Source organism: Ahaetulla prasina, chromosome 3 (genome assembly GCF_028640845.1).
Source record: "Ahaetulla prasina isolate Xishuangbanna chromosome 3, ASM2864084v1, whole genome shotgun sequence".
Taxonomy (NCBI): Eukaryota; Metazoa; Chordata; class Lepidosauria; order Squamata; family Colubridae; genus Ahaetulla; species Ahaetulla prasina.
In genome coordinates, this window is record NC_080541.1 from 144,570,028 (window position 1) to 144,591,122 (window position 21,095).

The 21,095-nt window shown below is 37.6% G+C and overlaps 1 protein-coding gene across 6 annotated transcripts in view; it reads left to right on the plus strand.

Annotated features, from left to right (window-relative positions):
• The first annotated feature begins 11,361 nt into the window (after nt 1–11,361).
• Nucleotides 11,362–21,095, plus strand: part of PTBP2 (polypyrimidine tract binding protein 2) — a 78,929-nt gene continuing 69,195 nt past the window's right edge. For all 6 annotated transcript variants that reach the window (XM_058174774.1, XM_058174775.1, XM_058174772.1 and 3 more), the window contains exons 1-2: nt 11,362–11,526; nt 18,631–18,661. In XM_058174774.1, coding sequence (XP_058030757.1) covers nt 11,519–11,526; nt 18,631–18,661 — 39 coding nt within the window. In that variant the 5' untranslated portion in view covers nt 11,362–11,518. The remainder of the gene's footprint in view (nt 11,527–18,630; nt 18,662–21,095) is intronic.

Genomic DNA, 21,095 nt, shown 5'->3' on the forward strand with positions numbered 1-21,095 from the left:
ATTGATGGTCAATATATCAATATAAATTATAAGGATTGCCAGCAACAAAGTCACAGTCATACAGTCATAAGTTTAATTTAGACCTTGAACTGACTGACAACCAGCTTTTGAAACTTGGACCAACTTGGGATAATTCTTCTGCATATTCCTTTTTGAATACAAGCTTCACAGGCAAGTCTTTGCTTTGTTTGACATTCCTTGCTATGGAGCTCACTCAACTGCCTGAAAATAAAATTAGTAATTTCCCAAGAAACCGTCTGTGCATCTGTGGCTGAAACCTGAAGCAGGACACTATGGTCCCAAGTTATGGAGGGATTTAAATGTGACAACCAGCACCTTAAATTGCACCCAGAAGCACAGTGGCAACCACTGTAGCTCATGTAACAGTATTGTGACATGTACCAAAAATCTGACAGATTTATTACTCATGCAGCTGCATTCTGCGGTAGTTGAAACCTCTCAATGCTTTTTCAAAGGCAGCCCAATGTAGAGTGCATTGTAGTAATCCAGAGGGAGATGTTGCTGAGAAGTCAAGAATATCAAGGATGGTCACACAGTCCCCATCCTGCTCCTGCCAGAGGTCATCTAACAGTGCACTCAATGCTGTCTCTGTTCTGTAACCTGATCTGAACTTTGACTGAAAGAGCTCCCAATCAGGCAGGATACAAATAAAATAAAAATATATCTATACTTAGGAATCAGTGTTTTCCATTCAAACCCACTGCTCTTCTCCAGCATACCAATCGTAAGACCGTTACATTCAATTAAATCTTTCTGTGCTATCTCCATGTTAATTGCTTATAGGACTGCAGATTACAGTAATGTGGGTTTTTTTAATGGCCAGTGAGGAGACTCTAAAGTGGCTTGAAGCTCTAAGTTATAATCTTGCAGCAGCACACATTTCATGATTTCATCATTTTCTTTGCTACATGAAAATTCGTTCACATTATTTGTCTTTCACTAAGTCCTCCCCAGTGTAGTGTTCAAGGGATGTTACATGGTGGTTCAATTTTGCAGAAATCTAATATAATAAATGAGAGATCATAAAAGAGTACTTGCTGTAAGATGCTGTGCCTGTAGAATCTTTACAACTAACTGAATTTTCTCTATACCCCTTGGTATGCCTTGGGTGTAAATAGTAGGAACACAATATGTAATACTAGATTTTTAAAAAAACTGAACAATAGTTCTATGGTCCAGGGTTTTCTGTGAGAATGTGGTAAGGTTCTCTGAGGGACTAATAAGAAACAAACAAAAAATGTTAACAAGAACACAACTAATTTCCTATCACTAAAGTTCTGTCTTTTGATCAGAGTTCTGAGATTTCTTTCTTAAACTCACAGGTTTAATGGCCTGAAAAAAGTTTGAAATCCCTCCCATAATGCACTGATTTTATAGCACTGTCTGTAAAAACCGGTGTTGATTTAACAGGTTGCTGCTGATTTAACACCTTATCGAAGTGCTGATGCAGATGCTAGTCCAGTAACAAGTTTATAAATTTAATTGTATTTATGGTGAGAAACACTCTGAAATCTTCCTCCTCCTGACCAATAGAGAAAGCCTTTCAGATTTATTTTGCTGAAATGTTGCTCTCCAGTGAGGTTAGCAAAAATGTCTTCAATTTCAGCAAGTAGTATTGCTTGGCATGTAATGAATGGTAACTTTTAAATCAGCACAAATCCTGACTGTATCAGAATTTTAACTAGAAGAACCACAGGAGTGACACTTTCTTGTAATACTATTTTACCAAAGCTGTGCTTGAGTGCTGTTCACGTGTTTCCAAAATGTTTCTGATCAGTGTATTTTACACTGACAGATATTACACTGTGATCTTTTTTAAGGTGACCAATTGTCCTCCTTTAGGGAGGACAGTCCTTGTTTTGTAAGTTCTGTCCTCTCCCGAAAAGGGTCCTCCTACATGTCCTCCCTTTAGATATTTGAAGACTAATCTGCAAATCTCTGTATTCAATCGATGCCGAACCAATCAGTTGCGTGTGATGTGACGTATTTGTATTTGACATGACGATTCGTCAAGGCTCGGTACAGTGTGGCGAGACGCGATTATGAGATGCATGCGCTCCGCACAGGAGAATTGTTTTGAGAGTGCGCCGCACGCAAGAGTGCGCTGTGCACAAGTGGCTTTACTTCTTACCGAAACATGACACAGCACACATGCACACATTAGACTCACTTCTTTCTCAGTGAATATTCAATCATACACAGGTGAGCACAATAATTCACATTTTATTAATTCATTATTTAATAATTTCCAAATTATAATTTTATTTATAAGTTTATTTATTCAATGGAAAGGTATTCATTTAAATAATAATTAATAGGCATGTAAGCATAATTACAATATAAAATGTTATTGTTACACGTTTTTTATTATGCATTTATCGTGTTATAGTGTATTCTGTATTATTGTTGCAATGAATAAAATGTGTCTTTTATTTACGATATTCTTTTTCTTCAATTTATTTGTGTCCTCCTTCTCATTGTAAAAAAGTTGGTCACCTTATCTTTTTGCCAGTAATCATTTTAACTGTATTAATGACTAGTGGCTTTGGTTTAGCATTATTAAAACGCTCCTCAAATTCATGGTGCTAGTAATTGTGAAAGCAAACCAGCAGTCAACCGCACTGGTAAGATTTTGTTATTCTGTTTTTGGTATGAGTCCCATTTCAGGTCTTATTTTCATGCAAGAGATTGGCTACCCCTGGTTTAGTAATAAATTCTTCATCTGCAGTAGTTTCTCAACCTGGGCGATTCAATTGCTGGCTGGGGAATTCTGAAAGTTGGGTTCCCTTCATCTCAGAATTGCCAAAGTTGAGAAACGCTGATTTACTACTGCACTCCTTTTAAAGTAATGGCCTGGTAGTTTATCTCAGCAAAAGGTTTGCTTTTCCTTTAACAACAGGTTCTCCGGATATATTTCATAGAAAATATTGTGTCGTTTCCAGCTAACAAAGAAAAGACTCTGGAGCCACAAGCTTGACGCTGCTCTCTTGAACCTTTTAGAAGAACTACTGTAACTCTCAGGAGCCTCCAAGAGCAAAACACCTACAGGCAGCCCCAGGCAATCAAACCACAACCCCAGATCACAGGCATGCCTAATCAACCTACAACTACCCAGTACACTATAGTAAGGTAAGTTAACCAGAGAGTTACTGTAACGCTTATAGAAAATGTGGCTAGAATTTGAACAACACATTAGAACTGCCTTGACTCTTATCTAGTAAATATATGTAGAACTCATATTGTAGGAGGCCTCCCATCCCCAAGAATGAAATATTCTGTGGAATATTAAAAAAGGCAGTATATTATATTTCCCCAAAGGGGAAATGGAGAAAAAAAAACTTAAGGAAGGCAGAAAGCAGCCCCAACAGCTTCCAGCAGATGCCTGAAGTCTTTAGAGATGGATATATTGTGCCCCTTAAGAAATCCAGGCCAGCCTATTGACAAACAAAACACCTTCAGCTCCAGATGATGGGATTATAATTTACATGCCCTACTGAAACTCTAAGAATAGGACATGACCTTTAGAACAGGGGTGAAATGCTCCCGAATCGGACTGGATCGGGCAATCCGGTAGCGATTGTGGCCGGTAGTTCGATGATCTGGTAGCGATGGTGGAGCAAAGCTCTGCTCACCTGCCTGGGTGTCATTACTTCCTGGTTTTAACAAGGCAGTAATGTGTTTTTTACCTTCTGCGCATGCGCAGAAGGTCTGTGTAGTGCGTGTACTTCCGAACCAGTAAGGAAGGTAAGTAGATTTCACCCTTACTTTAGAACCTAAAAGGATTAATCCGCCACCATTAGAATAGCAAAAGACACCAGGCTCACTACATTGCACAACCCCCTAGGAGCATCTCAGAACTCTATAAAAATCTATGTGCTCGTCAAACCAATTTGCCAGCTGTCCAGAACTACATGCTGTTGGTTCTGCTCATCAATAAAGAGACTCCTTCTTTCCAATCAGCCTCCATTTTATTTCCAGCACATTTCTCCCGGCTTGGCACCAGACTGGATTTTTCTTCCAACAATACTTTGTACCTGCATTCATTTACGCAGCTGGAAGAAACTCCTATTTGCATTGTTAGAAAGCTAAATAAACTAAACCAAGGAAAACAGAATAGATCTCAATTCTCAGCCCATATGGGGATGGCCCTTAATTTTCAATCCTGTCAGTACTGCATAGTTAATGAACCAATTAAATATCTATCACATTGCATAATGCAGCATGCAGAGTTATTGTTTTAACCACGCAGAGTCCAAACCTGAGTTCCAGGAGAGAGTGGACATTTTACTTTCCTTATAACCAGGACAAAGTTTATAATTTGTTTTATGAAATAAATCTACCCTTCCAATTTCTAAATAAAGATGGGACTCTGGATTTAATCAGACATGCTCTTTTTGTGTTCTATTTTATAACGAGCATTGAATCTCTATGTTGGAGAATGGTGACTTTGCTTCCTTCCTGTCACCACAGTTTGTGTCACTTAAAAAAAACACAGTTTGAACTGTTCCTTTAAAAAAAAAACGAAAAAAAAAAAAACAGCCAGGAAAAGCTCCGCAAATCTAGTGGGTTGTTAATCAAAATGGCTACACTCTAAAAAACTGATTGTCTTCCATTTGGCTAGAACTAGGTGATTTGGTTCCAGGTCTCTTGGTAAGTAATTTTTCCTTGGTTAAGTGTGTTATGCAAATACCTTCATTGGGTTTTGCATAATCCATAAACCATCTGAGCACATTTCAACCCAGAATAAGAGTATCATGCAAAGACAGACATAACGTGGTTGTTACAACTTTCTTCACACGCCCCTTTCCCTCCAGTCTGGCTTCTTTTCACTGGGTCAGTATTTCTTCCCGTGATCACCAATGAATCATTTCAGTGAGTAAAAATATCCGTCATGCCCACATGGGCAGAGGAATTGACAGGATTGTATTTCAAAGTAAGGAATCGGGCAGAGCTTTAGTTGTCAAACATGAAGCAATTTCAACAGCTATTAGCTGGATTCACACTTCTCGCTAAGCCATAATGCTGTTTATTTTTGGTGTGGTGTATGAACTCAACTATTGTGCCTTGCGGCTTAATAGGCTGGGCAAATAAAGTAGTTCTGGTTTATTCCCATTTAAATATGTGTGATGAGAAGCCAGTCCCTTGCTGAATCTATGAAATATAACAAATTGTAGTTTTGTCAAGGTATGAATCCAGCTTTTTTTTTTAGTTACCCTTAAAAACCACTAATTCTGAATTAATTTTTCACTTCCTATTTAAAAGGTAAAAACTTTCTTTCAGTAGAGTTGACTCCTAACGGTTACATGGACATATCCATGCAGTTTTCTTGGCAGCATTTCAATCTAATACCTATTCTTCCCCAATGCCTTTTGCATCTGCCATCAGGACCAGAAAAAAATTGCAAGGGACATCAACATCTGCTGGATAAAGAAAACCCAAGCTGTCTTCTTTGGCAGCCATTCCTGGGACAGTGTTAATTCTAAAAGCTGCAGGAGGCCAGAGATTCAAAACTGAATAGCAATTAGAACATCTGAATATAGAAAAGGAGGGAAGGAGTAATAATTATTTCTACATGATAATTCTTTTTTCTCTATTTTAAAAACCTTTTTCAAGTCATCTTTGCTTAGAAATGCCATTTAGCTTAGGGAAACTTATTCCTGGCTAGAAATGTAAAGCCCTAAAGGAGTTTATTTAAAAAATAGCGGCAAAATCCTTTTTCTGATATTTTTTGCTTTCTCTAAACAACTGGGGAAAAAATGGATGAAATATTTCCTGCGAGTTTCTTTTTAAAACAGAACAGCTGAAAGAAATTGGCCTATATTTGGAAATATTCATTCCAAATCAAATGAACATGTGAAAGAATAGAGAAAGTCGCCTCAATAGATGCAGACCTTTAGTTTTTCAGACACATGCAAATGATAAAATAAGGGCAAAGATTTAGAAGTGTACTAATTAGACAGCATATAATTATGTATTTGTGAATGATGCTAAAAAAGGAATTGTGTATATTCCATTTTCTCTTTCAAATCCAGATTCGCCCGAAGAATTTTTTTCTTCATGGCTTCCAAATTCCTGGAAATGTTATATCTGTATTCCTAGGTAAAGCATCGAAGGATTAGAATAGAATTTTTTTTTTATAGAATAGAATTTTTATTGGCCAAGTGTGATTGGACACACAAGGAATTTGTCTTGGTGCATATGCTCTCAGTGTACATAAAAGAAATTTATTACCAACCAAAATATGTTGAAATATTAGCAAAGCTAATTTTATGCATATGAATTACAAATTAAGCTAGCTTGGTCTAGTGGTTAAGGCATCAGGCTAGAAAGGAGAAGTCTCTGAGTTCTAGTTCTCCTTTAGAGCCAAAGTGGCGCAGTGGTTAGAGTACAGCAATGCAGGCTATTTCAGCTGACTGCTAGCTGCAGTTCGGAAGTTCAAATCTCACCAGGCTCAAAGCTGACTCAGCTTCCATCTTTCCAAGGTGGGTAAAATGAGGATCCAGATTGTTGGGGGCAATATGCTGACTCTGTAAACCGCTTAGTGCTCTGTAAAGCACTATGAAGTGGTATATAATATGCTATTGCTTAGGCATGAAAGCTAGCTGGGTGACCTTGGACCAATCACTCTGTCTCAGCCCAACACACCTCACAGGGTTGGGTTGTTGTTGTGAGGAAAATAGAAGGAGGAAAGAGAATATTAGATATGTTTGCCGCCTTGAGTTATTTATAAAAATAATGGGGGGGAAAATCTACAAAAATAGCATCTCCTTCAGTAGATTCTTTTGGATTTTTACTTTATTCTCTGTATCAACATCTTTTCCCACATTTTAAAAGGACTCAGTAAAATGCACTGCATACTTCTATCGGTGGCACATATCACTTTTGTCTCCATTGTTTTGTCATTTTACTTGCCAATATAAAGCATGCATATATGACTGGAGCTAAGTACTAAAGTTATAATGTGATTTATTTTGTTTTAATATATTATCTTAGCCATTATGAGTTAGACACTATTCTGTCTCATTGAACAAATATTACTTAGCACAATGTGTGAACCCAGCTGTAAATTATGAACTCTGAAAAGAATCCTGAAGATATTGTGCAAATAAACCATATCAATAGAATCTCTAACAAAGTGACCAAGTACATATAATATTGTAGACTTCTACCTTGCTGGTTTGTATACTATGTTTGTACATAGGTTTTCTAGTTTGTTTACATAATCTTGGGTGACTTGTGGAACTAGGTCACAAAGTGTTTGAATGAATATTTTTAGCCATAATGTGGTCTATTTGCTTTTGGCTTAAGTGTGATGCATGTACTTAGTTGTTAATAGTTCAGGATATTGGATCGCTCCAGCCAATTGTGCTGCTAAAGCAAGTTACCATAAAGCAATCCATGGCTAACTGTAAGAGCCAGCTCAATGCTTCCCTATAGCCCCCAATAGTAAGTGATGATGACCAATAAAGAGAGCCAATGAAAACTGGTTCCCTGAAGCATCCAAGTTAAAATACAAATACAGGTAGTTCTTGACTTGCAACCATTCATTTAATGACCATTCAAAGTTACAACAGCACTGAAAATAGTGTCTCATGACTGTTTTTCACACAACCATCCAAGCATCCCTGTGGTCATGTGATCAAAATTCTGATGCTTTGGCAACTGGCATATATTCATACCAGGGTCATGTGATCACCTTATGTGATCTTCTCACAAGCAAAATCAATGAGGAAGCCAGATTCACTTAAGAACCATATTACTAACTTAACAACTACAGCGATTCACTTAATTGTGGCAAATTGTAAAATTGGGCAAAACTCACTTAACTGTGTGGGAAGGCCAACCCCCTGCCCAGAAGAATGAAATATTTTGGGAAATCTTTTTTTTTTTTTTAGTAAAAAAGTTTTATTTTTACAATCATGTCAAACAATTCATTCAATGTACAGTTATATACATTTAGTCGGGCCTGCCCAGTCACCACCACCCTTTTTAACACTCCCCTCTTCTACCTTCTTTTACTATCCAAACCTTCCTCTCCTTCTCTTATCTACATCCTCTCCTCCCTCCACCCTACACCTTCCTTCTCCCTCTTCTACCCCTCTTCCTTCCTCTTCTCCTCTTTCCTACCTCCTACTCTCTCTTTTCTCCCTCCCCACCGTTCTAAAATGGTAACTGGGTAGACCCGACCCTACATTAATTATATTTATACATCTTCAATAATCCCTGTACATTCACCATCACTCCATCTCTAGCCTCAACCCCCCAATTCCCTCCCCATACCCCCACCCCACCCCAACTTCCCAGAACAAAATGCAGGGTATCAAAACTAACAATCATAATCTAAAATAATTCCTAAATTATAATCTCTAGTCTCTCCACACTTAATCACACTCTCAATTCCCCTCTCCTTCAGAAATATATCTAATACAAAATATTTCCTAAATTTACTCATATGCTATTCGATATTTTTTTATCTGATACTTATTCTGAATATAATCAATCCACATTTTCCATTCTAAAATATATTTTTCTTGTGTATAGTCTTTCAAATAAGCAGAGATTTTTGCCATTTCTGCCAGATTTGATACTTTAAGTGTCCATTCTTCAATTGTAGGTAATTCTTCTTTCTTCCAATATTGAGTATAACTGTACAGTCCATAATTATTCCTAGTAAAAAGAATATTTTATATTTTCCCAAAGGAGAAATGGGGAAACATGCTCTTAAAGACAAAGCAGTCCCTAAATCTTTCTTAATAGCCCACATCAGATGCCAGCACTTAAGAGATAAAGAGCTTATTGAAAGAGGAAGACAAGTGTCTAGATACCTCTATTCATAAGCATGTTAGCTGTCCATTTTAGATCTTGCAATATAGTAGAACCTAGAAATTTGAAGGTCTCTACTGTTGATACTGTATTGTCTAGTGTTGTAAGAGGTGGAAGTATGTAAGGGTTTCTCCTAAAGTCTACCACAGGGGTGAAATGCTACCGGATCGGACCAGATCATGTGATCGGTCGCGATCACAGCTGTTAGTTGGGCAATCCGGTAGCGATGGTGGATGGACACCCCACCCGGGTGTCATTACTTCCTGGTTTTAACCATTGAAGTAATGTGTTTTTTACCTTCTGTGCATGCGCAGAAGGTCTGCCTGCGCATGTGACGCGTGTGGCGCATGCACTTCTGAGCTGGTAAGGAAGGTAAGTAGATTTCACCCCTGGTCTACCACCAATTCTATGGTTTTGAGTGTGTTCAGTTCCAGATTGTTCTGGTCGCACCACGAGGCTAGTTGGTCAACCTCCCATCTGTATGCAGATTCATCATCGTCTCGAATGAGACAGATCACCGTTGTGTCATCTGTGAACTTCAGTAGTTTAATGGTAGGATTAAAAAACAGCCCCTCACCCAAGATCCAACACAGGACGAAAGCTATTAGCAACAATAGGAACTGCCCAACACCCTTTCAGAACACAAGCCCCTTCATTGCACCACCCCAGCAGCAGTCCAAACTTCAAAGTCACAGAAACCTGGGAGCTCAGATAAACAATAAACCAGAGGTTGACCAGATTAGCTCAGACAAGGACCTAGGATTTGCATTTCCTCTTTTGCTTATAGAGCCAGCTATGACCCCTACATAACCCCATAGGAATCTGACAACAACCAATAGAATATTAAAGGACATGTTCTTGCACAGGAACAGGAAGCTCAAATACAAAGCCCAAATAAGGTGTAAACCCCCACCTCTCAATTCCATTTTGACAGCTGTCCCCAAATCATATGTGTTTGGTGGTTTTGCTTCATCAATAAACCCTTCTTTCAGGTTAATCAGCCTCCATGTTTCCCAGCTTGGAACTGAACCAGATGGATTTTCCTTCCCACAATTGCCTTGCTCAACATTTTGAGTTCAATTGCGGTCGCAGGTCAAGGGGTATCTGTAGCAACATATAAACATTTAAAGGATAATGGTAAATAGGTCTCAAGTTACTCTTGTCTACACATGCTGATTATGCTCTTGCATAATCAACCCCAAAATAAAGCCCTGATTAGGAGAAATAGTGAAAACAGGACTTAGCTATTGTTGGAAGAAATATCCATCTGGGTTCAGTTCCAAGTGGGGACAAAGACACTGGAAACATGGAGGCTGCTTGGAAAGATGGTTTAATGGTGGTCAGGATCACACGGCTTGAGATCCTGAACAGAAAAGGGCTGAGATCCTGTGTGCTCCCTGGTTTTATGCTTTTTCTGAGCTTTGAATTTCCTGGGGCACAAGAAGAGTACCCTGATTGGCTGTCAGAATCCCAGGGGGTGGGAGTCTTAGCTAGCCTTGCTGGCTGATGTAATCTTCCCAGGTGCCATGTGGTGAGTTTCAGTTGCTAGATGGGTTCTATTATGATGCAGATGATGATGGCCCATTAACAAAGGTGGGGAGAATGAGTTTCTACCTCTGACCTATTGACAAAGGTGGGGGGGAGTCAGGAAGCTGCTTTGTCTTTAAAACATGTTTCTCCATTTCTCATCCAGGGAAATATATTCTGCCTTTTAAGTATTTTCTAAAATATTTCATTCTTCTAGGAAGGGGGGGGTGCTAAATTCCTACACTATGTTAAAGAGTTCCACTTGCTCCTAGCCTCTTTACCACTCAGGTGATCAGATTTGCCCTAGAAGTTGTGGTAATGGTTTGGAGCATCTTAAAAAAAATTAAATATTCAATTGGTATATAACTGAGTTTGAAACACCTCTAAAAATTGGGTGGGAAGGCATATACAAATGCAACCACAATGATTATCTCATGCCTTAAAAGGACTCCCATGTTTTTAAAGGCAAATTCAGGGATTTTTTAATTCAGTGTTCCCTCCATTTTCTAAACTTTTACTTAGTCTGAGCAATACTGCAAAAACCTTAGCAGCTTGTGTCACAAACATGCTAATCACAAATAAGAAACTGTATGTTTGACTGAAGATGTGCTGGAACTCTAACAAAAAGTGCAAAATCCTGTAGATATTTACTCAATATTTACTACCCAAAGAAAAACAGGGCCTAGTGTAGGTATGAAAGGGTTTCTCAGATCAAAATGAGCTACTCTGAAAAGCATCTTTCTATGTAAATAAATGCAACGCGGAAGGAGATCCTAAATAAATGCCTTTGCCTCAATCAATATTCTAATGACCAAAAACCCAGAACCCAAGGACCATCTTACCCTCCCCCCTTCCCCCGTGTTTGCACATCCCGTTTCCCTTGTCTTTACACCTTCCTAATCTTTTGAGGGCAAAAAAAAACAACCCAAACCCTCAGTCTTATGGACTGAGCATGCCCGAGCCACCTCCGCGCATGCTCATTGAGAACAAAAGAGCTCGCCGATTTGATGGGGAGCAGAACCTAATAGAGCTCGGCAACCTTCGGTGTTTTCCGTTGGGGCCCGGCCGCCATTTTCTCGCTCCCTCTCTTTACTCGTTAGCTGCGCGGCTCCCTGCCCTGGTCGCCAGCGCTTTGTCCTGTTCGGCGATGGACGGGTGAGTGAGGGAGTGAATGAGGGACGGCGGCCGGGAATAAGACAGGGAGGAGGGAGTTGTGTCGCCGCCGCCGCCGCCGCCGCCACTTCTCCCGCCTTTCTTGTCCTTTGCATCGTATCTGACGGGGGAACTGGCCGCGCATCCCTTGTTGTGCTAGGCTTTTCCTCAGCCCCTTCATCCTCGGCCGGCTGGTTCGCGGTGTGCGAGCCAGGAGGTGTCGGGATGAGAGGAAAAAGGGGTGTGTGTGTGTGTGTGGTTTTTTTGGGGGGGGGAGGAGGAGGAGGAGGAGGAGGCCGGGAAGGTGGACGGGAAGACGGCTTCCCTCCCCTCCCCCTCCCGCCTCTGGTTCCTCTCAGGGACTGGGCCCGCAGCAGCAGCAACTGAGGCGCTGACATGAGGCATCATCCTATGGCTGGTCTCTTGAGATGCCGGGTTTTCCAAGCCGGGTGGTGGTGGTTAACCAGAACAAGGCCTTCAATGCCGAAGGAGTGGATTTAACACACTTTATGACTCTTCCCCCCCCCCTCTCCAGAGCTGCCCTCTTTTTCATTCGGGCTTGGAGAAAGCTTGTGCCCCACCAGTCCCCGGCCCCCTTTTGTAGCAGGCAGCCACCCCCTTCCCCTTCTCCTCAGACGAAGGACCGGAGAGCTGCAGGAGGCAGACGCCTTGCTCTTTTGTCCACCCCACCCCACCCTTCCCTTTTAGAGCTGCTCCGCGGCCTTCTCCTCCCTCCGAGACAGAAAAGATGCCTTTGTATGCGTGGAAGGCCGCCTGTCAAAGCCGGAGGGAGGAAACGGCTGTGGGGTGGTCCGCCATATGGAAACAACACACACAACAGGGCTCTCCTCCCATTGGCGGGAATAAGATATTTGGGTGGCTAAGTCTGTACCCACAGACTCACGACGAGGCCCTCTTTTTTTTTATTGGAGGGCAAGCAGCCCCAGCCATAGACGTCAAGAAAAATGAATTTTTTTTTATCACCCTTATAATTCTACAGTAGGTAAATTGGCTTTGGGAATAAAGCTCTATACCACTTTATAAACAGCAGCATGCGGGAGTATTTGAATGTGGGCCTTAGGGAATTCATGGCTGAGAATTGTCAGTGATTTAAAATTGGTTGGTTAAGGGGGAAAATAATTAGGTACCATCATCATCATCATCATCATTATTATAATACACAATAATGTGAAATCACACCTGCCAGTTCTTTAGCTGGTGTTGGCCTTCATAGATGTCAAGTTCTACCCAAGAATCTAGTATGTCCTAATTTATTGGCATAGTATATGTGCGGATCCAGCATGGCTTTTTGTAATTGAAAGATGGAAATTGTATTAATGTGCAGGTTTTCTAAGTACCTTCTTTTTTCGGTATGGTGCCCTGTGTGCAAATAACAACTGGTACCACCAAGGCCAGTTTTTTACCATAATCTTTCATTTTCAGAGCTTGATACTCCCAATTTCTTACCTTTTACCCTACCATATCCCTGGTATTGCCACATCAATCTACACTTTCTTTTTTTCAATCACAGTTATTTCTGGTGCTTTATGAGCTAAGACTTTATCAGTTTATATTCGGAAATGAAACAAAATTCATTTTCTACTACTTTTTCAACTGTAAAATTCCATCAATTTTTTATATAATTTTTTTTACAGATGTTCCAGTTTGGAACATTAATCTATTTTGGTGACTGTTATGTTGTTGTTTATAATCAGTTTGTGTGATCTTGCATGAGCTGAGTATATGATCTACTGTTTCTTTTGCCTCCTTGCACAGTCTGTCAAGTTCTGGCTTTGATTGCATTAGTTTGAATAGCTTGCTCTTGAGCAGCCAAAATCAAGCCTTCAGTTTCTTATTTTTATGTGCCAGTTAGTTGTAAGCCATTGCCAGATTTTATCTTTCTCCATTTTCCCCTTGATTTTTTGTAGAAATTGACCATGCACTGCAATGTTTTTCCTTGCCAGCATTCTATTCTTTTTGAAATAATTGTACATTATTTCAATATACATGTTTTATTTCCTATACATTCAGTAAGTTCCAATTTTGAAGTTGCTTTGATGCCTGTTTGCTATCTTTTAAGATACGGTTTTCTTCTTTGATAGTTTGTTTGACTTGAAGTAAATCTCTGCTTCCATTTCTGTACTGCACATATAATCTATCAATATTACTATGGGAATGTAATACATAGTGAATAGTCATTAGCTTTCTTGCTTTTCAGTCCAAGCTGTTCAGTTCAGCTTGTGTCCAGTTAATAATTCAAGCAGTGTATTGTATCATAGGTTTGGGCCATTTATTGGTGGCTTTGATGGTATTCCCACTGTTCAGTTTTTTCTTCAGCGCTTTTCTCATTCTTTGGATGTATTCTTTACTTATCACATTGTCAACTTGTCCCATGCTTGATATTATCCAACTGTAAAATGCTCAGATAATTGTGGGCTTCATCCTGATGGCTCCTGATGGGCCATTCAGTATTTCAGTATTACTGTTTGTGTTTTATCCCAATTTATTATATTTTATAGAACATTTCTCTAGGCCAATCTCATTGCTACATTTTGTGCTGAATATTCTTACTCTACAGGTAGACCACGACTTATGATCACAATTGAGTGCAACATTTCTATTGCTAAGCAAGTCAGTTGTTAAGTGAGTTTTACCCCATTTTATGACCCTTCTTGTCACAATTTTTAAGAGAATCATTGCAGTTGTTAAGTTAGTAACATGGTTGTTAAGTGAATCTGGTTCCCCTTTGACTTTGTCAGAAGATCGTAAATTGTGATCACATGATGCCAAGACACAGCAACCATCATAAATATAAACCAGTTACTTGTGTATGAGTCATTTATTTAACAAATAAATAAAAATGAGCCAGTTGCCAAGTGTTGAAATTCTGATCACATGACCTCAGGGATGCTGCAATATTCATGTGAAAAATGATCATGTCACTTTTTTCAATGCCATTGTAACTTTGAGTAGTCACTAAACAAATGGATGTTGGTTGAGGACTACCTGTATTTGTCAGTGATTGGATTTTGATTTTTGATTTTCCATAAAGTTTCAGATCATCCATATAAAGCAAACATGAGGTTTTATTAGCTTTTTTGTAATATGGTAGCCAATATTTATTTTCTTCAAATATTGTAGCAATGACAAATAATGAGGATGATACTAAGGCAAAATACCCTCTCAGATATTTGAGCCAAAAGCCATGCAATTGATAATTTTCAAGAGATGTCCAGTTCTTAATTTTTAATCATTTCTGCTGTAATTATTCTTTCATTTGATTTTACTAAATTCATCTTCAGATTCTTTTATCCATTCAGCTTTTTTATTATAGTCTATTGGAGTTTCTTACAGATCTTTCCAAAACTGGATTGTTTCCTTTTTGTTTGGTTTTCCATGTTCAGAATTTATACTGCCATTTATTCTTAGAATTCCCTCTAACGCTGTTATGAACAAGATTCCTCTCTGTTTGGATCTTAAAGTCCCATAATAACTTAACCTGCTCATTTTTCAAAACCTTCTCAAGTTTGATGGTATCAATAATTTTTACTATATTTAAATCCAAACCTCTGGCAATTCAGTCATGACCCTGTAATTTGTAGCATTTTGTTCCTGCTGCAGCCACTGATAAAGGTCAATTGTTTCATACGTTTTACTATAAAGGTGACATTTGCCATTGTTTATTGCATGTTGTATTTTCACCATAATGCAGTTAGTTGATAAAGTTTATTCTTGAGTCACTAAAATAAAGCCTTCAGTTTCTTTGTTTAACAGTCTTGATTTTAATCAACTCCGTATAGGGTTTTGAATCTATTTTCTTTAAGTATTGACAATGCATTGCCTTGTTCTTCAATTCGCAAATCAATTTTCAATTGTTTCTTTTCTATATTCAGTTTTCACCTTTGTTGTTTTCAAGAGCTTTCCTTGACTGACTTCCTTCAGCAAGGCTTTCTGGCTTTTCTTAATGTAGTCATTCGGGCCATACTTTTCCTTCTCCTCCAGTTTGCTTCACTTGTAGGAATTCTATACTCCTCAACTCTTGCCAAATACAATTGATCAGTGCCAATTTTTGGGGTGCAAGGTTTGTGCATTGTCATTTTTTCTTGGCCCCAATCCAAGTTATCAAGTTCCATTTGGGTCCAATCAATATAGAATAACGGACTGCTCAGTTATTAATTGCTTTAATGATAATTCTACCATTCAGCTTTTATTTCAAATTTTTTAAAATAATACATTGTAAAAGAAAGCAAAGATAGCGATAGGCGATCTCAAATCATGAATAGCATCACTTGAACACCATCAATCAATTGTAAAAAACAGCTTTATTTTGGACAGCTTACATGCTGCGGTGATAACCTTTGCACCATTAGACAACATCTATGTATCCCAGGCCCTTGGAAAGGACTTAATAGGGGGAGAAAAATGCCAAATCTAGTCTAAATATGTGACTGTGTGACCAACTCAATGGTAATAATGAGCTAAAGTGGTATGCTCTAGTTTTGTTATTTTTGTTCAGTCCATTCTTGATAATGATTTATATGGTTATTACCTATAAAGCTTTGTAGGCTCTGGCTAGCACTCTAGAGACTGCTTATTTGCAATAACAAGAATGGGCACACTCCCAAGTCCTCTGCATTGAACACTGTCATCTTGTGGGACCTAGGAAGTGGTTCTTTTCTGTTGTGGCTCCCAACTTCCAGAACAACATATCCTCCCCCCCCCAATGATAACTGCACTTTTCTAGGGTTGTGGAAAGTGTGGTCCCAGGCCAGGTTTGATTCTTATGATATTTTTTAAGCCTTGTTTTTGTTTTGTTGTTTTTATTGTTCAGATTATTTTACTCTGGACTGTGTGTCTGATTTTATGTTTTTAGCTGTTCCCCCCCCCCCCTAGTATTGTACACTGTCAGAAATCCACCGGAGTTGGGCAGCCAATACATTTATATAAATAAATAATAAATATTAATTTAATTTCCTTGATCAGGGTTTTAGTTTGTTAGACTTCTAGTACATGCTGGTAAATAAATTTAGCAAGTTGCCTTTATAACATGGTATGATTATTACTTGACATGCTGCTGATAATCAGTTTGGTAACAATGACTTCATTACTCAGATGCATTTTCTAAGATAATTCAGTGTAATTTTATAACGGTGGATTTGATTTAAATCAAATCAATTTAAATCATGATTTAAATCACTAGTAAAAAGGCTTGTTTTAAATCAACTCGATTTAAATCATAATTTTTAAAGAGCAACTGTCATTTCTGTCACTCAGCAGCTCCTCCTCTGACCTGCTGTTGACTCATCAATAGTCCCAATACTGCAGAATATACAGCCTCATGCTACATAACTAAGCTCCATTTCATGCTGAATAAACTAAATTATTAATGTATCTTAAATAGAAAACTATATTTAGATAGATTTTTACTCCAAAAGCATTTTATTAAAATAAATTTGATAAAAATAAAACAAATCCAATTTAAATTAAAAAAAATGATTATTATTTTTTTTAAAAATCATTGATTTTTTCCACTCTGTTTTATAATCACTATGGGGTTTTCAGAAATATCCAGTCATAGTTATGGTGTTTTTCATGAGATCTTATACAAAAACTGATTGTATGATAGCTATACTGCAAGGCAGTTATCAAAACCCAGTATTGGGGTCAAATGTATCTCCCTTAAATATATGATGCCCCCTCCCATTTTTAAAGGAATTGGTTGTTTGTATTTAATTTTATATAAATTGAATTTAAAGGAACTCAAGATGTTAGTTTGTACAGTATAATTACAGTGTTTAAAATATATTAATTTCAACCCCTTTTCTTATCATAATTCTGTTTTATATGTGTTTGTGGCATATAGGGTATTCTTTGTTCTGATGCTATTACTGTGCCATGAATCAAAACACTTAAAGTTAGCATTTTAATATAATAAGTGTAAAAAATAACTTGGTTTAGAACAGTCTATTTAATTGCACTTCTTAACTAGGTTTATAAGGACACCCAACTCAATATGACTCCAGACAGATATAATGGGCTTTGAGGAAGAGCATTGACAGGGAGAAGGAAGAGCCACAGCCTAGATAAAGGTTTTAGCAATGAAAACAGTACAAAGCAGTATAGAATAACAGAGTTGGAAGGGACCTTGGAGGTCTTCTTCTTAGGCAGGAAACCCTATACCATTTCAGTGGTAGGATGGAGGAAACATCTCAGAAAATACCCTCCCTATTCCTCTGGAAAAGTAAAGGCAGAGGATTGGGAAAGTGCTTTTAGTCTTGCAATATTCTGTTATTGTAACCTGAGAATAAAGGTAATACCAAAACTCATAGTTTTGGTTTCCTGTCTGGACCAGTTCATAGTGCCAACAGCAGCATACAACAACAAAAACCCATAAACCAATACCCTACATAACATTACAATAGATAAATATAAAATGCAGAAAATAATGGTGACTGACCACCACAAAAGAACAACTAAAGAGGGATCAATTCAACTGGTCCCTCATGCCTGGAAGAAAAGCCAGGTCTTAAATGCAAGCAAAGTTGGGGCCAGTCAGACATCAGCTGGAAGATTATTCAGAGAGCAGGAATTACAGAAAAGGTTGTAGATACTTACTCATTCATATTTTAAAAAAAGGAACCTAGAGCATACCCTCCCCGTGTGAGCATGTGGAACAGGCATGCAGCCCCTCAGGTTTTCTCATTGTACCAATTTCAGTTGTATTGGAACAACTCCTCTATGTAGCTAACCATAAATCTAATCTGCTGTGGAAGATGGGGGCCACCACAACAGATTTTTAGCAACTCTGTAGAAAGTTCTGGCAAAAAAGCATGGAAGAAGAAATTTGTTTCTTATTCAACACATTAATTTACCTTTAATATGATAGTGTTGCTTTGAATCAGCGACATGGATGGCATAAATTTAATTTACAATATAAATATAGTAATATGAAAATGAAAATGTATTCCTATACTCAATTTCCCTACCATAGTTTTTAAGGAAACAGGAAGTTAAATAGCAAATTGAATACTTGATTTTATGAAAAATATTTGCCTTGGTGGAGAAAAATACATTTCCTCTTCTAAAATCTGATTTTTTTCTTTCCAGCATTGTTACTGATGTTGCAGTTGGTGTGAAGGTATGTTATCAATTTAAATTATAATGTTGAATAATGAAAGCATTGGTGTAAAAATATTTATTTCAAAATTTGTTTAGTATTATCTGGGTGATTGGTTGTCGTTCTTTTATCTAGAAACTTCAAGCAACTTAGAAGTTAGTAGAAAACTCCCAAATTATTTATCATAAGCACCAGAATCTAAATGTAATTGTAGCCAATAAAATGAATTAAAACATTGAAAAGCTTGTAGGAAATGAGATAATTGATAGGGAATTTTCACACTTCTAATCCAGGGTTTCTACAGTAGTTGGTGCGGGGGGGGGGAATCTCAATTTAAGCAATATTAGCAACATTCTCATGGCCTGTTTTTATTATTTTTAGAGGCCTTGTCTAGACATAGCCTTTGCAATTTTTATATCTCAAGTAATGGAATGGTGCTGTAAATATGTATACTCCTTTGCCTGCACAATTTTTCTTGCTCTGTGCTTTTAATACTTAACAGTTCAGACATCTGTTGGTTTACACATTGCATTAAACCATGATTTGTAATGTTTGGTTTTTATGTGGAGGGTAAATCTAGTCAGTATGCTTTGTAATTCATGATTTATGTCTTGAGTGTGTGTGGACACATGCCCCAAACAATTTTATTCACTAAACAGCTTGGCATATTATTTTATGGACTTAACTTTGGTTTGCTTTTGCTTTTTCCTTGTCTTGATTGATTAATTTAACATTGGACTTTGTATTTTATTCAAACTGTTAGTAGATTTTTCTTTCAAAATTTCACTCTGAATAAATTAGGATCAAATCTAAGAAATTGTATCACAAGCATGCATATTCCCCATTTTTGAAGATACTTGTTCCTGAAAACAGAGTTTGAAATACAGTAGAAGCCAAATTGTAAAGATTTTTGTTAATAATAATATAATATTAATATTATGAAGGTTTTTTTGTATCTAAATCAATGGAATATAATGTAACAACATACCAAAGGAAAGAGAATTCATAACTTGAATACCTTCTAATGAGGCATAAATTGTTGGATTGGGTTCATATAGCATACAAAATCATAAATAAATAAGCCACATTTTGATTTTATATGATATAGGCACATAACTGTGTAAGTAGGGGCATTCTTGGAGAATCAAGTATAATTAGAGTGTGGGTAACAACTTTTGTAATCTTATTTACCTTGAATTAAGAAATTACAGAGTCGTAAAAAAGGAGTTTTTTTAATTTGGGCTAATTTTGATTTTTTTTAAAAAAAATACTGTCCTTAAACAATGTGTCTAAAATTAAGGCTTAGGCTGTAGTAAGTAAAATTTAGGCTTTGCTATATTGTATGAAAAAAGTGGCCTTCACACATTGCTTTCTTTTTCAGTTACATTACATGTATATCCATTTCTGACCTCCCCTTTAGGCGTACTTTGTTTCAGTAGAAACAGAGATGAGAAATGGTTGTTACCTCAGAGAAATTGTAATCCTGGTCTACATATAATATAATCCTAATTTAAATAAAAGTTTGATTTGCACAGAACACTGAGCCAAAATACTTCATTGTTTTCTGAAACAAATCATATTGGTGTGATTTACCTAAGGGTAAACCATATTACATTGTGAGTTACTGAGAAAAAAAAGAAAGCATCACGTTATGCTAATATTGGTTGCAGACGAAAGTTTTACATGAGGCGCTAGATTTTTGAAATGAAAATTTTGGTTTTCTGGAGCATTATTCCATCATATTCAAAAGTCTTGAACTGGAAATAGAAACATTCATTGGGAAATCTATATATAAGAGAATGTTTGTAGCTCAGGGTTGAACTGTGGGGAATATCATCAGTACTCTAGTGTTTCCTAGTTGGTAATGAAATGTCTGCAAGACAACAACCAAACTCAGAGAACACCAAGGACCCCCACAAATCTAAATAATCTAAATATAAATCTAAATATATCTAAATAATGATGTAGAACTTATTGGACACTTTTAAGTACAAATTGAAAGAATTGTCCATTTTGCCATGTTCAGACAATTGTGAGTAGATAGTTTATTTTGTCAACATCATCACTGGCAATAAAAGATAGCTACTTTACTCCATGAGCAACAGAGTAATTACGTAATTAACAGTAACTGTTAACTGTAAATCACTTAACATACATGCAAAGCAGGAGCGGGTTCCAAATCCTGTTGCTACCGATTCATTCGTGTGTACTCACACACACATGCAGCACTTCTGCACATGGACAGAAGCATCCGGGCGGGTGGGTGGAGCCTCCCGCCGCTGCTGCTACCGGTTCGCTTGATCTGGTGCGAACTGGTAGCAACCCACCACTGATGCAAAGTAATAATACTAGAAGAAAGCAAAACATTTTGGCTCCTTTGAAACTAAGAAAGAAGTGAATTAATTGAATAATTCTAAACTGTTAAATAAGCAATCAAACTAAAAACAAGGCTTTT